Source organism: Pteropus medius, unplaced genomic scaffold, assembly GCF_902729225.1.
Source record: "Pteropus medius unplaced genomic scaffold, Ma_sr-lr_union100, whole genome shotgun sequence".
NCBI classification, from domain to species: domain Eukaryota; kingdom Metazoa; phylum Chordata; class Mammalia; order Chiroptera; family Pteropodidae; genus Pteropus; species Pteropus medius.
Window position 1 is genome coordinate 2,659,119 of NW_024350927.1, and position 24,446 is coordinate 2,683,564.

At 46.2% G+C, this 24,446-nt stretch overlaps 1 protein-coding gene and 1 pseudogene across 2 annotated transcripts in view; both read right to left on the reverse strand.

Moving 5' to 3' along the window:
- Window positions 1-1,225: 1,225 nt before the first annotated feature.
- Window positions 1,226-1,344, reverse strand: LOC120585963 (uncharacterized; annotated as a pseudogene).
- A 6,768-nt stretch (window positions 1,345-8,112) lies between these two features.
- The window catches only part of TMEM51 (transmembrane protein 51), a 40,420-nt gene continuing 24,086 nt past the window's right edge, over window positions 8,113-24,446 (reverse strand). For both annotated transcript variants that reach the window (XM_039842157.1, XM_039842156.1), the window contains exons 2-4: window positions 16,018-16,091; window positions 11,770-12,311; window positions 8,113-9,467 (exon numbers count right to left, since the gene is read on the reverse strand). In XM_039842157.1, coding sequence (XP_039698091.1) covers window positions 9,059-9,467; window positions 11,770-12,107 — 747 coding nt within the window. In that variant the 5' untranslated portion in view covers window positions 12,108-12,311; window positions 16,018-16,091 and the 3' untranslated portion in view covers window positions 8,113-9,058. The remainder of the gene's footprint in view (window positions 9,468-11,769; window positions 12,312-16,017; window positions 16,092-24,446) is intronic.

A 24,446-nucleotide genomic window follows, 5' to 3' on the forward strand; every position in this document is an offset into this window, starting at 1 on the left:
TGGCCTCTCTCCAGCTCACAGCATTACTTTTAACCATGTAGATCCAACCAGACAGAATCTCTGTATAATTGTCACAAAAAGGCTGCCATCGCTCCAGCCTTTACATCTTCTCAGTTTTGAATCCCACTGGGAAGAGTAAGAGTCTTTTTCCTGGCAACTCCTGGCTCTATTCTTGTATCTAGAGCAACAGTCTGCTAGGGCTGAAGAAAGGCTGTCCTCTTTGGATATAGCCTATGCTCTCCCTGCCCCCTGCATTGCTCACATCTCTTCCCTGGCTTCTTGGGTTTTCACCCCCAGCATAATTTAATTCTGTAAACAAATCTGTTCCTCCTACCAGATGGATGTGCCCAAAGTACAGGGGTCAAATAGCATTCACTGTGCTCCCCCAAACTCTTGAGGACAAATGCCTGGCCATGTTTGATCATTTCATTCCTTGTTCATTTTAAAATTCTTCTTTTAAAAAATATTTAATACATAGTGATTTTAGAATCACCGTCTGAATTTCAATGTCTGAAGTCTTTGTGGGGTGGGTCTCAATATATTGTTTGTTGTTTCTGCTTACTCTGGCTCATACTGATTTGTTTCTTGGATGTTTAGTAATTTGATTGTGATAGCATTTTTGATAGAAATTAATCTGTGGGAATCCTGAGGGGTCTGACTCCTGACTGCTTTCCTCCGTTTCTTTTTTTTCAGCTGGATGCCAGGTATGCTAATAACTTGCGATCACTTGCATTTACTTTCTCAGCTTGGAGTTTTCCTACTGAATGTGTGGAGAGTAAATTCGAATCCCAGACCCATGTGGTTACAAATTCTTGGGGTGACGATTACCATCATTATTATTGTGACCATTATTAATTGTCCCCTCCAGAGCCACATTGAAAATAGATAGGTTGCCTCATAAGCTTCCTTTTCCAGCAGTCCAGAAAAAAAATTGAAAAAGCCCTCCATTTGCTAGGATATCTAGCACCTTCGAGGGGGATTGCTTATTATGGGCATTTGAGACTGGGCTAGTTTACCTTACAAAGGGCCAAGGCTTAACCTCCCATTTCCTGTACCTGTTAACTCTCCGAATTGGTAGAGGTGTTTATCCTCAGGAAGTCCTGGCTTCCTCTTCTGCTTATAGTTTGGTCGTAGCTCACTCTGCCTCTGTCATGTGTGTATATGTGTTCCTCTGGGATCGTGTACATTAAAAATTATTTTTTATTATGGAACTTTTTTTAAAAAACACCTACAGCACCTGGTCTTCCTAGGTAGTTTCCCATCCAAGTACTAACCAGGCCCGATCCTGCTTAGCTTCCGAGATCAGACGAGATCAGGCACATTCAGGGTGGCAGGGTTGTAGACTATTATGGGATTTTTTTTTTTTTAAACACACAAAAACAGGGAAAAGAGTGCAATTAACCCCATGTAGCCATCATCCAGCTTCAACATTTTTCCAATTTTCTTGTATTTCCTTTTTTCTTCCTTTTTGTTTTTTTCTGGATTAATTTAAAGCAAATTATATCATTTTACCCACAAATACTTCCTAACTGAAAAGTCCTTTGTTCCCCTTGTGGATGAAAAAGGAGCCACATACTAAACATTTTTGTTGGAGAAACAGGGTCCTTTGTCCTGCTGAATATTCACATCCTGGATTTGTCTGATTTCTTCTTCATGGTTTCAATTAACTTGTACCTCTCTTCCCCACGTTTCCTGTAAACTAATATTTAGATATAGAGGCTTGATTAGATTCAAAGCTTTTTTGTTGTCAAAACTACTTCGTAGACAGTGCCGTGTGATTCCCTCTGCATCACACTGTGATCACAGTGTTTGGTCTCCCCATTTTTAATGATACCGAGATTGACCAGCAGGAGCAGTGCTAATAGACTGAGTCATCCATATCAAAGCCCTCATCAGCTCCTCCCCACTACGCCCCACACTCTTTGTTTTTATTCGTGGCAAAATACATGTAACATAAAATTTACCGTCTTAACCATTTTTAAGTGTATAGTTCAGTAGTGTTAAGTGCATTTACATCGTTGTGTAACCAATCTCCAGAACTTTTTCATCTTGCAAAACTGAAACTCTACATCCATTTAATGATTTCCCATTTCTCCTTCCCCAGCCCCTGGCAACCACCCTTCTACTTTCTGACTCTATGAATTTGACTACTCTAGGGACCTCATGTAAGTGGACTCATACAGTATTTGTCTTTTTGTGACTGGCTTATTTCACTTAGTATGTCCTCAAGTTTCATTTATGTTGTAGCATATGTCAGAATCTCTTTCTTTTTTAAGGCTGAATAATATTCCATTGTATGTATATATACTATTTCGTTTATCCATTCATCTGTCAGTGGACACTTGGGCTCATCAACTTTTTACTTAATAGTTTTAGCATCTTTTATGGATCATTCCCCAGATTCATTATTTTTTGTGGGGTTGTAGAATTGTGACTTTTCTGTGTTATTCCTTTGGTAATTATTAGAATTCTTCTGTAAAGAAGAATTTTCCCTTCATTAACTATTTGTTTATTCTAGAATACAGTTTGTTCAGAAAAGGCAGAATAAATGATTGTTTCTTTCCTTTTATGTGTCAATATTCAGAGTAAGAAGCAACTGCCAAAGTGACCGATGAGTTTTACAAAATATTAGGAGTTTTTTATTTAGCAATATGTAGATATGTTTCAATCCATTGAAGTCATTATTTGGTTTGATGCTCACATTACACCATCTCTGGAGTCCGTTCAGATCAGCTCACATGTCCTTTGTTCTTTCAGGTGGAAAACACACAGTATTTAATTACACCTATCTATGTTTACATTGCATTGGTGTGGTCTTTAGGCAGACAGCTCTCTGTCTCAGTTTTCCTTCTCTGGACAAAGAAGCTGCACACAATGAGCTCTGAAATCACCCCTACTCAAAACTGCTTTTTTTTTTTTTAGCATTTTCACAGTTTACTCATTTGATTCTCCCAGTCTTGTGAGCCAATGCAGTTATCAACATCTTCATTTTACAAACATAGAAATTGCCATGAGGCGAAACTATTTTTTTCTACTTTTCCATACTGCGTTTTTCTCCAGTAGACTTAAAAACCCGAGGTACTCAATCAGGAACATTTGGCCCCCTAGAAATTTTTTTAACATTTATTTTTAAATTACAGTCGGCATACAATATTATATTAGTTTCAGGTATACAACATAGTGATTAGACATTTATATATTTTAGGAAGCGATCATGCCCAGGGCACTTTTGACAATGTCTGGAGGCAATTTTGATTGCCACACTTGGAAGGGGCTATTGGCATGTAGTTATTAGAGGCCAGAGATAAAATCATATTCCTTTTAATTCAATGTTTATTCAATGAAAGGATTGTAAAAATGTATACATCTGAGAATTCAACTGTACACGAAGTAGGATGATGAGATAGTCTGTTTTTAACACATCCATAGAACTTAGGCATTTGATATTCTCCTACTGTTTCCCCTTTAGTCTTATTTCTGGCTCCTATTGTCCCTTGAGACCTTTCTATTATTGGCCTAAGGGAAGATTAATGGACAATTTTTACTGCTTTCATGTCAATGGAAAAATTTTAGGGCTTAAGTCTTTTTTTTTTTTTTTTTTAACTTGTGGGATGAACATCAAAATAAAGTTTTATCCCAAATAGCAGTTAGATTTTTTGGTCCCAATCCCTCTTTGCCATTTTATTGATTGAATGGATATTTTCAATAAACTTAGCATTACCTTTTAAAATCAGTAAAATTTTTATGCTCTTCTGTCCATAACTTCTCCTACGAGATGTATAGTCCCATACCCTTTTCTCTGCCTCTGGGTCAGCAAGAACTTGATCCATTTGTTCGAGGCGTCTTCCTAACATGGGGTGTATAGTAGGTGCTCAATTAAAATCTGTCGCATGAATAGACTTTGCTTAACTTGGAGATTCTCAAATAGATTTAATCAGGGACCTTTTTGACTTCCACCAGTTTTAAATGCAGGAGATTCACCGGGAAAAAGGGTCTCTAAAATCCTGACAGCTATGGTTCCTAAGTTCACTTTCTTAATCCCAGCCACTCACTTCTGAATACACTGATAACACAGCATTAGCCTGAAAATCAAACAAAGCAAACTGTCCACAGTTGCCATCGTATGCACTGTTCCAGGCTGACCTCGAGGCTGCTCGGCTGGCCTGAATTATGTGTCCCTGTTGCCATTTGCCATTTTCCTGGAACTGGCTTTCTGCAAAGATTCCTCACAAACTACTCATGGTGCCTGGTGAATTTTCCCAGAGCATATTTTTCGGAAACGAGTGCGAGGCCCAGGCTCGGAGATGAGCTTGAGTCCTCAGGTTGTCCATCAGGGGATCGTGGTCTAGTCACAGCCACCAGGTAGCCCTTGCTTTCTCTGTGCCAGGTACAGCTTTATCAGTGTTTTCTCAGGTATCCACCTTAAAATAAGTAACCTCTATTTTTCTGGTGAACAGATCGCAGCTCAGAGGTGTTACATTATCTGCTCAATGTCACACTTTTCGAAAGCAGCCGTGCTGGGATTAAAACACCATCCTCCCTGCTAGAAAGTCCATGTCTTGCCCTCTGTGCTCGCAGACAGAATAGGCACTGTCCTTTCATAACTGCACTTGAATACTCAGCACGGCTCGTCCTGGGAGCTAAATGGTCCATGTCGGGACCTTTAAGGTAACAAATGAGCCCATTAGTCCTCAGAAGGGCTCTTTGTGTACTGACCTTTGCTGCCGGTGGGTCAATTGATCCATCCATTTCCAAGGACACGGCTGAGTCCCATTTTTAGTTTGCCGTACCTATGCAGATTTATTTTGGCTCTGCTATCTCACGCTTGTCTCTCCAGAACCAAGTCATCTCAGGACATTTGGCGTCAAGTCATAGAAACCCACTCCAACTTGTTTGGCAAAGATGGGACTCAATTGAAAGCAGCCTGGCGCGTCCTGTAGGGGGTGTGGCCGGGCTAAGGAGAACCCAGGCCGGGAGATGCAAAGCAGCTGATCTTTCCATCTCTTTCTGTGTAGGGCTATTTCCTCTACGGCCCCTCTGCTTCATTCGTCTCTACTTGCAGACCAGCTTTCTCTCTGCACACGGCCTCTCTGTGGCTTTCAAGTTTGTTGTATCCGGTTCAATAGCCAGTCCAAAATGATCGTGGTTATTATTGCCCTAAGGCCATCAGACCCACTTTGGGAAAGAACCCAAGCAAGAACCCCTCCCATGGAGGGCAGGGCTTTAGCTTCACTGCTGTCTCCCAGAGGCTAGACCAATGCCTGGCATACAACAGGAACTCAGTACATATTTGTGGATGGACCCGGCTAGAGCAGCCGCACACACACCAGGCAGGGTTCCACATTGCAGTCACAGCCATGCTCCCACACAACCTTCTGCCTCATATCTGCTTACAGCGCCCCTTCATCAGAACTGTACCCAGTCTGAGAAAAGTGAAAATCAAAATCGAGAGTTGGTAGAGCCCAGCACAGCCAACGATGCAAAGGCAATGGACACCTTCAGAGACTTCAGCTAAATTTAGGGTCAGAGCTAAAAAGGGGAATTTGTTGGGAGGACACAGCATCTCTTATGGAACCCAAGGACAGAAGTACAGCCGGGCTTCCCAAGGGACAAGGACCAAGGACCAGAAAGTCATCGTGAGACGGCCAACTCTGAGATCTCATTGTTCATGTCTACCTCTCTCAGCAGTTAGCTTCATTCTCTCTCTGCAGAGCAGTGTCCCCTGCTTCACTCACCTGCGGCCCATCATGAGGGTCCCCAAAGGTCCCATAATCTCTGAGACCACATTACCCAGTGGCCTCTCCATTCATCCCAAGACCAATTCCTGAAAGAGAAGGTCCTGGCCCAGCTCAGCTTCTAATTGGTTCTCCTGGGTCAGGTGGGCACACACCTCAGGCCCAATCAGCCATGACCTGAGAGGGTGGAGTCACATGACACCAACATGGCTGCTGAGATTCCTCCCTTTGGGTGGGATGGGAGTGCTAGGTGGGAATTTTCTCTGCTCTTTTATAGCCCTGGGGCCATTGAGGGCTCAAGAACAGGTGAGTGGCTTCTTGAATTTTCTCCTTCATCTGTCCTTTACTATTTACCTTAAGAACAAAAACATGATGGAGAGGAAAGGGCTAGGGTCTTTCTTCTGGTTTTTACGCTTTTCTTATTTATTTATTTATTTATTTATTTATTTGTTTGTTTATTTATTTATTTTTTTTGTAGTCAACAGCGAGAGCCCTGATAGGTCTGACCCAAAGAGCAAACGGGAAGAGTGTGCCTTGGAAAATTTTGAAGTGAAGGTGGCCTCCTGCTTTGACACATGGTTTTAAGTTAATATAGCAGGTAACCTCCTTGCCTCTCTAGGCACAATTCGGGACCCTAGCTTATAGCTAACGTTCCCAGCTAACATTTTTCTCCGCCTTCATTTTAGACGGAGGTGAATTCACGCTCTATATTGTACATGCTAAATATTCATGATCTATCCTCTTAGTAAAAGAGAAAAATTAGAATAATTTTCTATTCGGTCATTTCCATACATAAAAAACCAAATAGGGCCCTCAATGCTATTGCCGAAGTACTCCTGCCTGTAGGAAGAGTCGGAAGTGTTCAGGTGGAAGGGGCCTGGTCTCTAACGAGTTGAAGATTGTGCCCTGTGTTGGTTCCCAGGGCCACTGTAAAAATTCCCACCAACTTGATGGGTGGCCTAAAACAATAGAAACTTATTCTCTCATGGCTCTGGAGGCCAAAATCAGCATCAGCTGGGCTGAAATCAAGGTTTTCAGCAGGGCCGAGCTCCTTGAGATGCTCTAGGGAAGACTCCATCCTTGCTTCTTCCAGCTCTGGTGGCCGCTGGCGTTCCTTGACTGCATCACTACAATCTCCGTGTCCGTGGTCACGTTGCCTCCTCCTTCCCTGTGTATGTTGTCTTCCCCCGGTCTCACTTATACGTGCGCTTCCGGATGACATGCTGTGCCCACCTGGATAATCTAGGATAATCTCAAAATCCTTAATTGAGTCACGTCTGCAAAAACTTTACCTTATAAGGTCACATTCTCAGGCTCCTGGGATTAGGGCCTGATATCTTTGGGGGCGACCATTCAGCCTACTACAAGCCTCAAACCTCTTTTTTCTCCTAAGGAAGAGCTAGGCTGGGCAGACATCCCAAAAGATAACTGCCAGGCCAGGTTGAGAGCCTTTTAAAAAAGCTGTTTCTCAGCTTGTTGGGGACCTTGCTAGTCTCTTTTTCCTCCCATCAGGAGGAGGTATAGAGTAATTGAAGAACAAGTCCAGCCCAGAGATACAAGGAGAGCCACAGGCTGGCTCAGTCATGGGCTGGGACCAGACCAGCCTCCGGGTGTCTCATGCCAACAAGCAGATCCCTGCAGCTCCCTTTTTAATGGATGGATTTGCATAAGGAAAGTGAAAGGTTGGAACTTTAGGTACTGCTGCCAATCCTGAGACAAGAAGCTGATTCACTTCCTAACTGCTGCCACTCCCCTTCCTCAGGAGCCTTTAGGAAACATCCAGGGCCTGAGAATTTACTTTTCTAACCAAGCTCCTAGCCACACAGATTCCCAACAGGCCCGCTCCATGCTACCGGCACCAGGGAGGCACCTTCGGACCCAGGTCCGTCTTCCCAGACTTCCACTCCACGGTCAAGAGCCTGACCCCAGACATCGCCATTCCCCTCTGCAGTCTGAGGTCTCCTGGGCATTAGTTGAACTGTCTAAGCAACAGAACTTTCTGCTGGGCGCGTGGGTTGATGGGGAGAGACTCAGCTCTTGAGAAACACGAGTCTTCCCTCATTCAACATCTGAAAAAGCTCTTTATGCTGAGTTGGATGGCACAGTGTTTAAGGAATCGGGCCTTGGAGCCAGATGGCCTGGCTTCAAATCCCAGCTTTGCCACTTATGAGCGGTGTGACATGGGGCACCTTAATTAACCTGAGCCTCCACGAGCTAGCCTACAAAATGGGTACAGGTGAAACGGAATAACACGTGATGTGCTTAGCACAGCCCCTAGCATATATCATTTGGTACATATGTGCTGTTGTTATTATTGATATTTGTCCATAAACAAGTCAGTATTGGAAGAGCTGCTAAAGTAATTCAGCACCCAATGTACTCCATATAAAATATTTTATTATAAAAGCTCAGTTGCACGGCAGTCTAGAAGGAACAGAACATCTCATACAGCAGGGGTCCCCAAACCCCTGGCCACGGACTGGTACTGGTCCGTGGCCTGTTAGGAACCAGGCTGCATAGCAGGAGGTGAGCGGCAGGCGAGTGCACGAAGCTTCGTCTGGATTTGCAGCCACTCCCCAGCGCCAGCATCACCGCCTCAGCTCCACCTCAGATCATCGGGCATCAGATTCTCATGGGAGCACCGGTCTCTGGGGCCAAAAAGGTTAGGAACCGCTGCCATACAGCTCTCCCTTCCTGCCATTACACAGGAGAGCCTAGTTGAGTGTACCAGTTGAGACTATGATCTTATGTGTCATCAGGCCTTAGGCCCTCAAAGAACCAGTGGCATCGGGGGCTCTGAAAACCCCACCTGGGCCTCATCATCTAGCCTTTTGTTTTGCTTAATTCACAAAAATGGCTCCGTGTCCCTTCTACAAAGCTGAGTTGTATCCAAACCACGGTTCAGGACTCTAGTGAAGAAAGCAAAGGGATAACTTGTATTTCTTTTTGAAACAAAACAGTCCAAGTGGAAGCAAAACAAAACCACAATCTAAACCAGTTGCTAGGTGCCCTTTCCTAGTTAGAAAGAGGCGTGTTGTCACTAGCGATTCAGTTGAGGAAAGATGATGGGGAAGATGCCTACGCCGTCCCCAGATGGGGTCCACAGCATCGTGGGATCCGAGGCAGCATCTCTTTCTGATGCACCTGCTACATGAAGTTCTGTGAATGTGAATCACCGCCAAATCACAGGACTCCCCTGCCCCCACCCAAGTTGCTAAGCATACATCTGGCCCCTCGCTTCTCAACTGTGGCTGGAGTGGCATCACTGGGGTCTGTTGGTGCAGAGGGTGAGTGACAAGAGGGAACACGCTAGAGAAGGACCATCAGTCAGGCGGCCGGGTATTGGGGGCCTTCTCCTGGACTTCGTTGTACTGTGGCGGGGGAGTCAAAGGCTCGATGGAGGGAGGGGGGACATTTTTGTCCGAGAGGTTGATCCTAAAGTCTTTGAGGTGAAGTTTTTCAGATTTAATCCTTCGAACTTTCAGTGGTTTTAGGTGTTTGGCCAACTTGGAGTTCTGCCTACTGGGTGGATTCCCCGAGCTGCCTTCCACGTCGGCCCTGGCTGTCGTGGGGGTTGTCTCGTCAAGCCCCGTCAAGGACTCATAGGAAGGGAGAGAGATGCTCATCCTCGGGCTCTGGTCTGGTTCCCTGGTTTCTGAGAAGTTTGTGTTCATCACTTCCTCGTAACTGGGGACGTAGTACCTCGAGGAGGCTTCTTCCTCCTCTTCTTGGCTGCAAGACAACAAGCAGACACGGAGGGTTAGCAGATGCTCAGTCGCTTAAAACCACAAATAGATGGACTCTAAATCCCATGTTGGCACTGGGTCTACATACGCCAGGCCTGTAAACAAGAAATGGGTCCAAGAAGTAATACAAGCTAACACTTCAGCTGTTTGCTATGAGCTGGGCACTGTTCTGAGACCTTTACAGCAGTCCCCACCTTTGTGGCACCAAGGACCAGTGCTCCTATGAAAATCGAATACCTGATGATCTGAGGTGGAGCTGAGGCGGTGATGCTAACACTGGGGAGTGGCTGCAAATACAGATGAAGCTTAGCTTGCTCTCCTGCGGCTCACCTCCTGCTGTGCGGCCCGGTTCCTAACAGGCCAAAGAACGGTCCCTGTCTGCGGTCTAGGGGTTGGGGACCCCTGCTTTAGCACATATGAACCAATTTCATCTTCCTAATAACACTATGAGTTAGGTACTATTATGATACCCATTTTATGGATAGGAAAACTGATACATGGAAGGTACCTGATTTAGTCATACCTTTAGGAAGCAGGAGGGCAGGAAATGAATGTCACATTTTCCATTAGTACACTGTATTATCTGTGTGTTAACACCCCTCCCTCCACCTTTAAACATTACAATTAACAAACAACAGGCAAAGTAGGCTATTGTGATGCCCAGCTGGTCCTTTGGCCAAAGGCAACATAAATATGCAAGAAGTAGCTGCCAATTTGAAGCAAAATGGTTGTCTCCAGGTAGAAGGAATATCTGAATATAAAATTGATATGTATTTCAAATTTTTCTGTGGTTTTATCTTCCAGGTTCATTATTAAAACTCAAAGAACAGGTCAGGTGCTCAGCCTTACTCTCATTGAACTGTTGAAAGAGAAAACCCAAAAGTCAGGGTGTTTTTTTTAATCCTTTTATAGGGAGTAATGTCAATAGCCATTTTCCAGGTCCCTACATTTGAACCTGTGGGTTGATAATGACCAACATTGGAAACCTCACTGCTTGTCTGGGTTTTCTTCTCATCTCCTTTAGGGATGAATTTGTGTGTGCTCATGGCTGGGGCAAGTAATATGGGTGACACTTTTATCCTTCTTTGTCCTTCTATCTTTCAAGTTTTCTAGAATGTGCATGATTATCTCTTGTAATCAGACAGTCGGTTTAATTTTTCCAGAACAAAAACGACTACCCTCCCACTATAAAGGTAAGACATACTTATACAACATTCAAACAACACAGGAAAATCTAACAAAGAAAATAAAAACATCCCAAATCCTTCCACCCAGAGATAACCACTGTTAACATTCTGCTGAACACCTTTCCAGATCCTTCCCTAATTCCACAGCCATAACATTTGGTGCGATCAGGACCTTAACCAAAGATGCTGTGCTACCGCCTCTTTTTCACCATGTGGAGGACGGGGTCCCATGTCAGCAAACAGAGATCAGAAATGACGGCGCAGAAGGCTACTGAAGGGCACGTCATACTGTAGCTCGATTGATGGGCATGTAGGTTGTTTCTCAGGTTTTGCTATGCTAAGCAATGCTCTGATAAGCACGTGGGTACAAACCCCTTTGCACCTGTGCTATCATCTCCCAAGGATAAGCTCTTAGGACTAGAATCGATAGGTACACACATCTTTGACACTGCTTCTTACTGTGAAACTCCCCTTAAGAACGGTTGTGGCAATCGGCATTCCATCAGAAACCCACTTCCTCACAACCCTCCAACGCCAGGCTCTATCTATCTTGGCCAACACGAGAGGCAAAGAATAATGACGACTTCTGTGTGCTTGCGTTTTGTGACTAATGAGGCTGAACATCAATTGTCTGGATGTCTAAGAAATGCTTGCTTGTCTCCTCTGTCCATTTTCCTACTGGCGCGTTCATCTTTCATATTCGTTTGCGAGGGCTCTTTCTATGACAGGGATGTCAAACTTTACCATATGTTTCCCGATATATCATTTATCTTTTAAATTTGTGGCAAATAGAACACTGCTTTCCAACCTTTTCTACTCAAAGCGGATACACACAGCATGCTAGGACAAGCAGCCGGTCTGGCCGCTTCCCTGGGGGATGTCGAAATCTGTATAGCCTTAATCCATTCATACCATATGATCTGGGAAACTCTGGGATAGGAGTATAAAGTTATTTATAAAATGATGAACCGATTTACAGAGCCTTAAGAGGAGAGAGTGGGAAGGAAAGCTTTCTAGATCACAATATTCTCCTCACTGGACCCTGTGAGTGTGTGCACGTGTGTCCAGGCCCCGGGCTGGGGCGTGTCGGCCAGTCCTCACCTGTCTTCCTCCTGGGCTTGCGGCTCGGCCCCTGGCGGGTGCTGGATGTGCGCCATCTCCTCGCCTTGCCGCCGCTTCCTCTGGTCGCGGACGTTTAGGCAGATGGAGAGCAGCAGCAGCATCACCCCGGCCCCGACCAGCACGTAGGCTACGGAGAAGGTCTTGCTCTTCAGAATGCCGCTGCCTATCTCCGTCTTGTTCCCCTGAGCTGTCGGCTTCTCGGCGGCACTGAACCCGGGTACCAGGTTCCACATGGCCATGATGATGCCGAGGACCAGCATCCCCAGGCCGATGGCGGTCAGTGCATAGTGCGAGCCGTTGGTCTTAGACTGGGCCATCTTGCCCACAAGCAGCAGGGCCAGGCCCGGCTCAAAGAAAGAAAATAAATAAATAGAAAGCCGCAGTAGCCACGACAACAAAAACCCCTTGAGCACACTGAACGGGATCCCGAGCGCTATACTGAAAAAACCAGCAGCCACGCTCTCAGGGATGGCTTCCTTCAAATGAGAGGCGTTCCGGGCGGACAGCTGCAGCCGAGGGGTCTGAAAGGGAAGCAGAAAGAGGAGGGAGGAAAATCAGCTCCGATTGAAGACGCTTTTGTGAACACGGCGGTTGTGCTCTTGGAGGAGTTAGAAGCAGCACTCGGGCTTGGCTTGCCTTTGATGCATTCCAGATGCCTTATGAGCTCCTGCTCCTTCTCTGAGCCTGCAGAAGGGAGGCTGACCCGCCTACCTCCACCCGAAAGGGAAAAGCCAGACCTTTCTCTGCAGGAAGCCACAAAGGTCAGGGCTCCAGGTTGTTAAAAGGCATTGTGGAATTTAATGAAGTGCAGTAAAACCTCAGCTCTCACTGGGTACGGCGAGGAGCGTGAATGATGGCACGCATGAGCCGTGATCAATAACTGTAACAGAATCACCTGGGCGGTGAGCAGTAGTCAATGATGTGACTCCATCCAGACAGCCTACTGTGGTCTTCACCACCCTCAATGGCTCCCCATTCCCTGCAGCTGAAGATCCAGTCTCTTTAGAATGAGGGTCAGGGCTGAGCTGACCTGGTCCTGCCCCTCCCACATCTCACCTCACCCTTCTTTGCACACCCCCTCCAGCATTTCTGCACTTCTCTGATCACCCCAGCTCAGCTGCTCTTCTCTGTGCTCCCACAAGCCCCCAGCAACTACTGTGGCAAGTGTGTCTCTCTTTCCGCGACCAACATCTTCCTCGCCTCTGTGCCTGGAACGTGGCAGGGATTCAAATGCGTCTGCTGCATCAATTGAATGAAATGAATAGAGGCCACACGAAGCCAGCCTGCAAAGTCCTCATCTTTGCTGCTGTGCCCACTGGGTGATAAACTCTCTTCCATGAAGCAGTTCAGAGACCTTGTGCTAAAGGGAGCAGCCAGCCATCCTGGGATTCCGTAACCATCTGTTGGCTGCTGGTGGCGTGAGAGAGATGAGCAAGCCGCCTGAAAGGTGTAGCCTAGAACCCTTCCAGGGGCCAAGAGGACAAGCAAGCAATGCTCTTTGCTGACCACTCCTCAATATATTATTCCCACAACAGTGGCCTTTGCAGAACAGCAAAAGTTTACAGACGTTTAAATGAGCCAAATCCTTTTTTTAAATTCTGCATTCTTTCCCATCTTTTCAAAAGGACGGCTAACAGCAGCTGCTTGAAATCCAATGAAAAATATTCTAAAAATATTTGGGATAACATCCTTTATCAGCTTGAAGTCAGTTCCTTTTTATCCCTCAACCTAATTCTTATACATCTGCTAAGCAGCGTTATAGGCACTTAGAGAAACACTGGCGAGCAAGTTAAGGGTTAGTGGGGCTTCCAGGACAGCAGAAAACCAGTCTACAAAAAATAACAATAAAGTGGGAAGAAAGTATAGGAACTGTGCAATTAAACAGCCGGGTACCCTACCTTGGGCTAGAGGGCGTACGGAAAGTCTCTGAGAAAGAGAAGCCCCACTGGCATAATAGGGCCTACACCTGAATACTCTGCATCGTGCGTGTGCCTGTATATGCACTGTGTGCACATATGTGCATAGGTTTGCATGTGTACAGGTGTATGAACATGTATGTGTATGCATGCATGTGCACATGTGCATACATGAGCATGCATGCGTGTGGCATGCAGAGCACAGGGATCCTGCTGCAGACAGTCACTGTAAGCTCGAGGGCATTTGTTTCTCACATTATCATTCATGGCAGTGACTGGAGGGACGAGGGGCTTGGCAGCCCTAGAAATGCAGTGGTTCTGCCAGACAGATCTGAGACAAGCCAGAGGTGAAGAGCTCAGGGGTGGAGAGATGTGGCCAGAAGCAGGAGATGAAAAAGCCACGTACTGAGCACCTAAGGGCCCAACAGGTAGGCCTCATACTTGGGAGGGTGGTGGTGTGTTTATTAAACCAGTGATTTGGGCCACTTCAACACCCTCCACCCCATTAATTTTCAATTCAAGTTTCGCTTTACCCTGTCAGTGAGTAAAACAGGTCCCAGATGAGGGTCACAGGCAGAAATGAAAATGTCAGGATCCATACATTTTTGGTCTGTTAATTTGTCAATGACTGAAAACAGGTGAAAATACCCAGTGCAGGTCAGTGTGGGGATGGGCAATTTCATACAATATTTCTGGGTGGCAAATTTTGGAATTTTGGGTCAAAAGTTTAAAAAATCTTTATATCCTTTGGCTCTGTAGTTCCAAATTCTAAGAATTATGTAAGGATATTCATCATAGCTTTATGATGGTGAGAAACTAGAAACTACTTAAATAGCAATAATCTGGATCTGGTTAAATAAAATATGGTCCATGCACTTATTAAATTATTGTCTCAAAGCAGCCAATGATACATTTTAAAGTCAAACAACAAGGTTAAAAAAATAAACAGTACGTCCAGCATGATACTAATTCAAGAAAATTCTATACACAAATATGCATATATGTATATATAGAAAAAAAGACTAGATGATCCTACTTATGATAAAAAGACAATATGTTTTAATATATACAAACATATGTGTAAAAGTCCCAGACAACGGGACGGAGGGTGCTTGGGAAGTGTACCATTTATTCTATTTCTGTATTTTGAATTTTTCACAATCAGAATGTATTTTTGCAAGGCAACATAGCTTGGTAGTTAAGCATGAACTCTGGAGCCACGCTGCCTGGGCTCGGAACCTCACTCTGTACCTTCCTAGCTGTGCGACCTTGGACAAGTTACTTAACCTCTCCGGGCCTGAGTTTCTGCAGTGGTAGAATGGAGATTAAAGCTCTCCAGTACTCACTTCGTAGGGGAGATATGATAAGTAAACACACATAAAGTACCCAGAACAGATTGTGACCAACACGCAGTAAGTTCTTCCAGAAAGGTCTGTTATTAAATATTATTTAAAGCCTGCATTCTCAATGGGGTGACATCACCCACAAGGGAAAAACTTGGTTCTTGGGGATGGTGTAATAATTTCAAATATCACAGTGGTTTGTGGCCCTCCACAGTCCATAAACAGACATACAATATTAAAATTTCGTGGGTGGGAGTGGGGGAGCATTACAAAAAGAGTGTCTATAAAGAAAGACTCCTTAGGGATGATAATGGGAAAAAGAGGTTGAGAAACACTAATTTATGTATTATACTAAATTTCGAAACACTCGGATCATACGTAGCATGATGTTTTCGGTTATTTTCTCTGTGTGATGTAATTAGAATGATTTTTCCTTTCTTTTTCTTACTGGGAGAATAAGAATTGAGAAACAGAAGTGCGCACGTGCTGCTTTTAGAAAGAGAAAATGAGATCAAGGTCGTCGTTTTTTTGGGGAGTTCACAGCAGGGTTATGTGTCCAGTGGTAGCTTAAAATTGTTCGTCAGTTCCACCCTCCCCTCTGGAGACCAGACCTCAATGGGTTCCTTGGGGGATGTGAAAAACCACCTCCCTAGGTGCAGCTGGGGGCTATTTATCTTGTTTCTGGCTTGTTGACTCAGTTATATATAGTACGGCGTTCTTTCCCTTTGAAAAATATGGAAAGAAGCTAATTTTGTGCTTAGAGGATTTGGACCGCATAACTTCCAACATGTTCCCAAAGCAGAGCCGCCTTAGTGGGCAGCCTGAGGTCCCAGCTCGGCCAGAGTCACCGCTGGACCCGGAGTTGGACCCATCATGGCTCATGTTCAAGGCAGCCCTAAGAGAGAAGTGAGTGAGCCTGTGCCTGGGTTTTCAAGAAAAATTGTTAACCAGAGAAGAGAGGCACCTACCTGTTGTTACCTGGGGGGCTCAAGGAAGGCTTGAGAATGACTCTTCATGCTAAAATCTTGAGTTACGGACTCATCTGTAAAAAACCAGAAACACAATTTTCTAAGTATGCTGTGACCATTCTGATTTGAGGTGCTCATGGGGGAGGTGTGAGTTTTGTTTGTTTTTCTGGGGGTACAGCATGGGTTGGAGTAGGAGTACATGCAAGGAAGCTTGCATCAAAAGAAGCCAAAAAAAAAAAAAGATTCTGTACCAAAAAAGTGGGGTTGCAGAAGGGTGACTATATGGTGGCTACATTTACCAAACCTTTCCATGGTTTTATCCATCTTACACAAGTGCCCCAGGGGATAAGAGAAAACACTCCCTCAGGTCATTTTATGAGGCGTGTATAACATTGATACTAAAACCAAAACCAAAACAAAACAAAACAAACAAACAAAAAAACAAAACGAGGCGAGGAAGAAAAATAACAGAGCAATCCGATCCACCAGTACAGACACAAAAATCCTAAATGAAATATCAGCAAATAGAATCTAACAATGTTTTTGTTTGTTTGTTTGTTTGTTTGTTTGTTTTAAAGATAATACATCACAATGAAGTTTGGCTTACCCCAGCATTGTAGGGTCCGTTCACCATTAGAAAATCAAATAATGTCACGTTCCAAGAGAAAGGAAAAACCATAACAGTGTTACCCAGCAGAGTACTATGCAGCAGTGAAAATGAATAAACCGCAGTTATCCACACCAGTGTGGACTATTCTAACACAGGTGACCTTGAACAGAAAAGCAAATTGCAGAAGAACACAAGCGGCAAGTTTCCATTTATACGAAGTTCAAAACCACGCAGAACTGAACAATGTATTGGTCTATTTTTGTAATATTGGGAAGAAATACACAGATTATACACTAAAATTCAGGATAATAGTCACTTCCCTGGAGGAGAAATGGTGTTGGGGAGGACAGTGAAGGGCACATGGCCGTTTATTTATTATATTATTCCTTAAACTTCACATCTCTTACATATACTCTTTGGACTGGCTGAAATATTTTGTAATAGGAATTTCCAGGAATGTAACAGGTACCTAATAACTATTTGCAGAATGAATGAATGACTATCTGGCAAGTTAAAAAGTTTAACTAATGTCCCATGTCAATTAGGGGAAATTCTTGGTTTCATGGTTGGCACCGAGGGAGAGAGGATTAGGTAGAACTAACTCTCAGGAGTACCTGTATACTGAAATCTTATATCTGTAGGCAAATGATTTGCCAGCAACATGGGCAAGGGGCCCAGATTAAATGCGATTTCCATTCTGACCTTGGAAGGTGACTCTATCACTATTCCCTGGTGGGGTTTGAGGTTTCAGCCGTTTCCCCATCTTCCCAGGCAGAAGTTGGCAGGAGGGTGAGGGCCCCGAGCTCGCTCCTCCGACCTGGGCAGCTCTCTTTGCTCTCACACACATCTTTGGGACAGGGGAGGGGCTATGCTCTGGGGAAGTTGGCACAGCCCTGGGCATCAGAGTGCTCCACCTGGCTGAGAACTGAGTGGGTCATCCACACTTGGATTGGTATTTCTAATATAAAGACAATGATTTAAATAAAATCGAACAACAGAAAGCAGCACTGCTGTGGCTGAACAGAGCAAAGGGTCTCAAAATGTTGACGGTCAAGCCTTCCCTTGGCTCCCTCCCATTGAATCCCAGAAATCTTATAGAACAGAGTTTGGAAACCAGGGGTCTGATCTAGACTCTTGCACGGCCTTTGAGCTCTGTCCTGTGGCCCTAGAAGGCACAGTTCCAGAAGCGTCCAGCCCAGCCGGCTTAAGTGGGAGGAGATCTCAGCAGTCAGAGGTGTCCAGCCCCCACGACAAAGCGGCTCCTTGACCATTCTCCCCATGCCCCAAGCTTTCCCTGCCAAGCTGCCTAACTGGGAAAGGGATCCCGGGCTCCTTTCACAGGGAACCCGGCCACGCCACATTCCCATCACAAAGGAAGGATTCAGTGGGGCCCCCTCGGCCAAGTTTCAGCTCACAATCACTTTTGTCATGGAGAGCCCGTCCCATGCAGTGGGGAGGGGGCGGGGCCAGGAAGAAAGGCTCTGAGCTGCTGCTGGTGTCCCGCCAGGGAGTTTCAGGCCACTTCCCCAAGAGCCAAGGTCAAAAGGCATCGGGTTCCTGTTCTATCGGAACAGGTTCTTGTAGATCGTGCACTCAGGAAAAATACAGAGCACTGTGCGAATGAGTCATAGAGGCAGAAGAGAGGTGAAGAGGGCTGAGCCAGAGAGGGCTGATGGGAGGAAGGAAAAGAAGGATGTTCAGTAGCCTGCAAGGCAGAGTAGTGATTGAATATAGTAGGAACAGGACAGTCACACACCACACAACGTTTCGGTCAGTGACAGACCACCTACGATGGTGGTCCCATAAGATTACAACGGAGCTGAATTTTCTGTAAGAAATGGATGGATATGTGATTCAGAAAGGTTCCTTCCCCCCACCCCCCGACAGGAGCAGCATCTATGAGCTTGGCAACAGAGTCCCTCCACTCACAGCGCCTCAGTTTTGAGTGCACAGGTGCCAGCCCGGTCAGTCACCACTGACCTGTTTCAGCACAAAGGAGCCTGTCCCCCAGCGCTACGTATTCAGAGGGTGCTGCAGCCCTCCCTGGTCCGGCCTGGTGGTCTTCAGAGTACAGTGCTGTAAATTCGTTGCTGAGGACCTAAGATCCTGTACAGGGACACAGGTCCACAGGAGCGACCTCAACAAGTATTAAAGTGCCACTGTCACTTTAGTAAAGGCTTTCGGTGGCAGTGCGAAGCCAGCCTGTCCCTGAACTTTGAAAATATTTTCAGGTTGTAATGGTGTAAAACACAGACATGCCAGAGAGAGTCCTCTGTGCCAGATGGGGTCGGTGGGACCGGAAATGAATTTCCAAAGTCAGAATATTGAGTCCTCGCTTCTGCACCCTCTCTGTGTTAAACAGCCTTTTTTTTTTTTCCACATAAACACCACAAAGTTTCTTAATCCATCGCTCCCACATGCAGTGGCCAAACCCACGTTGCCATGACAACCCCCCATGTTCCTCTTTATCTCCATCTCCATTTCTAATTCCTACTGATCCTCGGGCCACCTTTACTCCCTCCCGACACTTACTATGGAGGTGATCTGTGCCTCACCCATCCAGTTTCTCCTCGATGTTTCCGATCAGTCCAGCCCACATCCCTGTTCATGGAGCAGCATTGACGGCGTTGATGTTCTATTCCTGACTCTGTCAGAAGACGGGGGGCAGGCGGGGGGTGAGGCGGGGAAGGAAGGGGGCTTATGGGACAGCGTTTTATACGTCTTCAGGGGCGTACAGCGACGTCTCAGGCCTTCACACCCACTCACCCTCACTCACGACTCCCCCAGAGCAGCTTCCAGTCCTGCCAGCTCCATTCACGGTGAGTGCCCTGTACAGGTGTGCCGTTTATATCTTTCATACCATATTTTTACTCTACCTTTTCCATATTTGATGTTTAGACATACAAATACCGTTACGTGACAGTTGCCTACAGCATTAAATACAGTGACACGCTGTACAGGCTTGTAGCCAGGAGCAACAGGCTGGACCATACAGCCTAGGTGTGCGGTAGGCTGTGCCACCTGGATTTGTGTAAGTGTGCTCTGTAATGTTCGCACAATGACGAAGTTGCCTAGCAACGCATTTCTCAGAACGTACGCCCGTTGTTAAGTGACACGTGGCTGTAACAGGAGCACTAGCAGTAGCAGTAATGCGATCGGCAGTCACCGAGACCGTGAACCCTTCATAAACTCATCCAATGGCTCTTCAACGGGCGAGTAGCTCCACTATCTCTGAGTCTCACGACTATCTCTGAGTCTCCACTATCTCTGGGTCATATGGCTGTGAGCACAGAGTCAGGATTCACAATCGAACCAGCTGGCTTCGAAGCCCTCCTCCAGTCCTTTGCACCACACCAGCTCCCACAAGGTCAAGCCCGTGGGCCAGCAATGAACATCACACAGTTTATCCTTGGAAATATTCCACCACAAAAGCATGAGGGGTGACAGGTATGGATTTCTTTTAAAATGGCTTTTTAAAGAATTTGATTCCAACAATTCCTGGGCCCCTACTGTGTGCCGGGGTTTTGAGGGGACACACAGATGTGTGAGGCATGCTTTCACAGTACAGCAGGAGGACAGGTGACTCTTCCTCACGGAAGGAAGGTCAACATCAGGGTAACAAGGAACATGTATTGAATGCCACCTCTGCTGGGCCATCTGTTGAGCTCCTTCCAGGCATAATCATTTAATAGTTATTAGTTCTCTTTTATAGAGAAGGACTCTGGGGTTCAGAGAGTAATTTGCCCAAGGTCACACAGCTAGTACAAGGCAGGGATAAAATATGTCTGATTCTAAAACCCATGCTTTTAACTACTAAGCAGCACGGATAAAGTGCTGCACAGATAAGGAGCCTACAGAAATTTTATTTGAAGGGTTGGGTGAAGGAAGATAAAGTAGCAGCTTTGCAGGGCTTTGAGGCCAATGGAAACTTTCCTTGGGCGGAGTTTGGAGGGAGGAGGAGATTAAGGTAGTCCAGGAGAAGGGGTTCGCCTGAGAAATAGCAGAGACATGGAATTAAAGATGTCTCCCAGAATACACCACTTCCTGCAGAGAAGAGAGGCAGCTCTCCCTCCCCAACAGAAAACATGAGAGAAACTGATAAGACCTGACATCCCCAGATTGCTTGCTAATCCATTTAAGCACTGGAGAAACTGAGGAAGACAAATTCATCCTGAAGACTCCGGGAGCCATAAACAGAAAGAGCAAGTCAACAAATCAGGTGTCTTTGGGAGCTTGAGGCGGTGCCTTTCTCTAAGGAGGTGGCTGGCGTGTTACTCTATTAAGAACGCTGGCACCGGAGATCCAGTCTTGACGTTCTAGCTACATTTGATATTTCTCGGGAAATGTGACATCTCTGTGTGTCCCACTGCCAGTATAGTCTGGAGCTTGTGGGTGCAGGGCAGCAGCCAGAGCTCCTGTCACTATCGACTCAAAGCGATTCTGATACCTTGATCCTTCTCCAGGCTCTGGGATGAACCACCAATGGACTTTCAGCCTCTCAGCACCCAGCCGGCAGCGGAAATATCTGCTATCATTGCTTGGACGCTGACTGCATGCTGGGCTCACGCTCAGTGCTTTGAAAGGGTTAATTAGCTCATTGATTCTGCCACGCTGGCAGGTACCATTATCCTCACCTTTGTCCACATTATCACTGAATACACTGAGGCACAGAGAGGTTGAGAAACTTGCCCCAGGTCTCACAGCTAATAAGCAGTGGTCCAGTACACAAAGTCTTGTTCAGATCTTCCTCATCCCCCAGGCAACAGAAAACCGGCCTTTCAGCCAAACGTAACTAAAATTAAGGCAGGGCTAATCCCGATGATTGAGGCTGGCCCTGCGGTCCCACCAGTGAGCCTACTACCGTCTGGGCACGAGGAGAAAGTCCAAGTGAGATGGCACAGCTGGCCTTCCTGGCACTTCTGAGGCTCAGCCCCGAGTCCGGGGAGGCAGGAGTTGAGGCTGGAGCATACTCCACTCTTGATCTGTTCGCTGGGGGCCCACCAGGCTCCCGTGACCCTGGGTACCATCTGGACACAGCACTTGTCCTTGTCAGCAGGCTGTTTGGACACTAACTTCATTTATTCGGTTCCTCCTTTCCCAAGAGGCATTTTGCAGCAAAAAGTAAAGGAGGGCAGAGAGGAGAACTTCTGAAGTCGGGGGGCCGTGGAGGGTGTCTGTGAGTCTCGACTCCAGGCGGGGTGTGGGGCAGGTGGGGAGGGGGGAACCACAGGACAGCAGGCCTGCCTGGTAGCTTCCAGGGTCAGCAATGCTGAAAAAGCAATGAGCGAAGGCATGAAGGGTGTCACCCAGTGCCTGGCGGGAGGAAGTGCTCTAAATATGTTAGCTGTCATTTACGGAACTGGGGAGGCAGGTGAGCAACCATCCATCATGAAGGGCGCCTGGAAGCGGTGAGGGGCTAATTCAAGGCCATGCACATTGGGGGCGGAGAAGAATCTGAGGTCCGGCTCAGAGATATTTGCCACTCACCACCCCGTGTTTCTCAGATTTGGGAAAAGGCATATGGTAAGCTGAATAATGGTCCCCAAAGATATCTAGATCCTAATCCCTGGTATTAAGACTGCTACCTTCTATAGCAAAGGGACTTTTCAGGCGTAATTAAATTAAGGATCTTGAGATGAGATTAGCTAGGGTTACTGAGGTGGGTCCAATTATTATCATAAGTGTCCTTATAATAGGGAACAAAAAGGCCAAAGGAGGAAGTAGGAGATCATCGATGGAAGCGAGAGGCTGGCACGATGAGGGGACACAAACCAAGGAATGCAGGTGGCCCTAGAGCTAGAAAAGACAAGGACATAGATTTTCCCCTAGAGCCTCCGAGAGGAACCGGCCTTGCTGACCTGCTGACTTTAGCCCATAAAACTCACTGTGGACTTCTGACCCCCAGAACTTCAAGAGAATAAATCTATGTTGTTTTCAGCTACCAAGTTTGGGGTCATTTGTTAGAGGAAACGAATACAGGCAACGTTCATTCACGTTCACACCTTTCTGTGGCACCTGCCAACCCTCAGACTGTTCATTTACTCAACGATCGGTTTCGTGGGGCCCAGTTCTTGAATCCCGATAAAACCAATCACTTGGTGAATTTTGCACCCAAGCTGGAGGGAGGCTGGGCACCGCGTTTATATTTTAACCCGAGATTCTGTGCGTGAGCCAAATCTTGTACTTGATCTGACTTAGCCGGGATAAAAAACTGTGACACAAGGCATGAACTCTCAGGCTTGTATCCACAGGCACTCCACCTTCCCCCGGGGCTCAAAACCACTGTTCCTAAGCCCTTAGGACAAAACGAGCCAGACGTTTATTTTATGTGGTCCTGACATGGGTGCGGGTATTCTTAGCCAAAACTACAGGTGTGTCGAGGAGACAGACAGACCTCTGCAGGCCGATGGATCTGGCAGCAGCCCGGCCCTCCTCCCTGTTCCCAGGCCGTTAGTGGACCGGCCCTGATTCTGGAGATTAGGATGCAGTTTGAGAAAGTTTATCCTGCCCATATCTGGACATTTTCTGTTTTAGCCACGGTGGCGGGGACGCCACAGAAGTGGCTCCCAAACCTTCTGCCAAGAGCCCTTCTGGATGGAACACAGCTGACTCTGCCTGGCCTTGCCCCTGCCCCCCTCTTTCCTCCTTCTGCCTCCAATTTCTACTTGATGCATTTTAGCCAGAGCTCTTTCCTTGAGCCCTCAGTCTCCTACTGCTTCCGATTTTTAGAAAGACACTTGTCCCAGGCAATTCTTTCCCCACCTGTTACGTTTTGGAATTGTAGCACCAAGAGCGAACATGCTCCCAAGTGCCAGGCACTGTGCTGGGTGCTTTCCATGCATTTATTATTATTATTATTATTAATTTTTTAAAATTTAGTATATTTTATTCATCTTACGTAAGTATTTATTGATTTAGTATTGCCTTTATTTATTTAATATAACATTTAATATTTTATTATTTATTATCGCGTTGAAGTTTCCCAAGGACCCTAATGAAGACGTTTCTAGAATAATCTCCGTTTCACGGATGAGGAGATTGAAGTTCAGAGACGTTAAGATACCTGCTCAAAGTCACACAGCCAACGGCACAGCAAAGAGTCAAACTAGATACGACTGACTCCCGAGCTAGGGTGGTCTCAGTCTCCCAGTCTCCCATTCCCACTGCCTCCCAGCACTCCCTACACCCACAGAGAGCCCCCTCCCTACACCCTGGCTGCTGGACATCCTCCCGAGGCCAACCTCAGCCTCTGTGTCAGGAGGCAGAATTCTTTGCTTTCCTTCATGTCATTTTCCCTCCATAAAAACCAACTTCCCTCGTGTGAGTCACTCAGGCCCCTGCCAACCCGATACTCACCTGCATGTACTGTAAATAATTGATGCTGGGATGTTTAATCATGAAACTAGGATTGAGGTTAAAACAGGGTGGCCGACAGGAGAGGGGGAGGAGAGTTAACGGCCCATGGAGACAGGAGCTTCCTTTGGGGGGGTCTGTCATGTCTTTCACATTGAGAAACACAATGAGAACTATCCTCGGCCGAGTGCTCACAACTTCCAGGGCATCTCAACGCTTCCAACACCTCCTTGTCGCTCCCAGAGGCCCATGAGGGAAGGTGCTACTTTAACCCCCGCTTTATATAGAGACGTTGAGGCACAGTCTGTGTGAGCGTTGGAATGAAATGCCCCCTTCCCCCCCACCCGCCTCCCATCTAGTGGTGATTAAAACAGACAGTATCACCCTCAAAGGGTTGAAGAACAAATGTTTTATCCATGTTAAGCATACAGCACTGGGTCTACAGTAAGTGCCAAGACGTAGTACA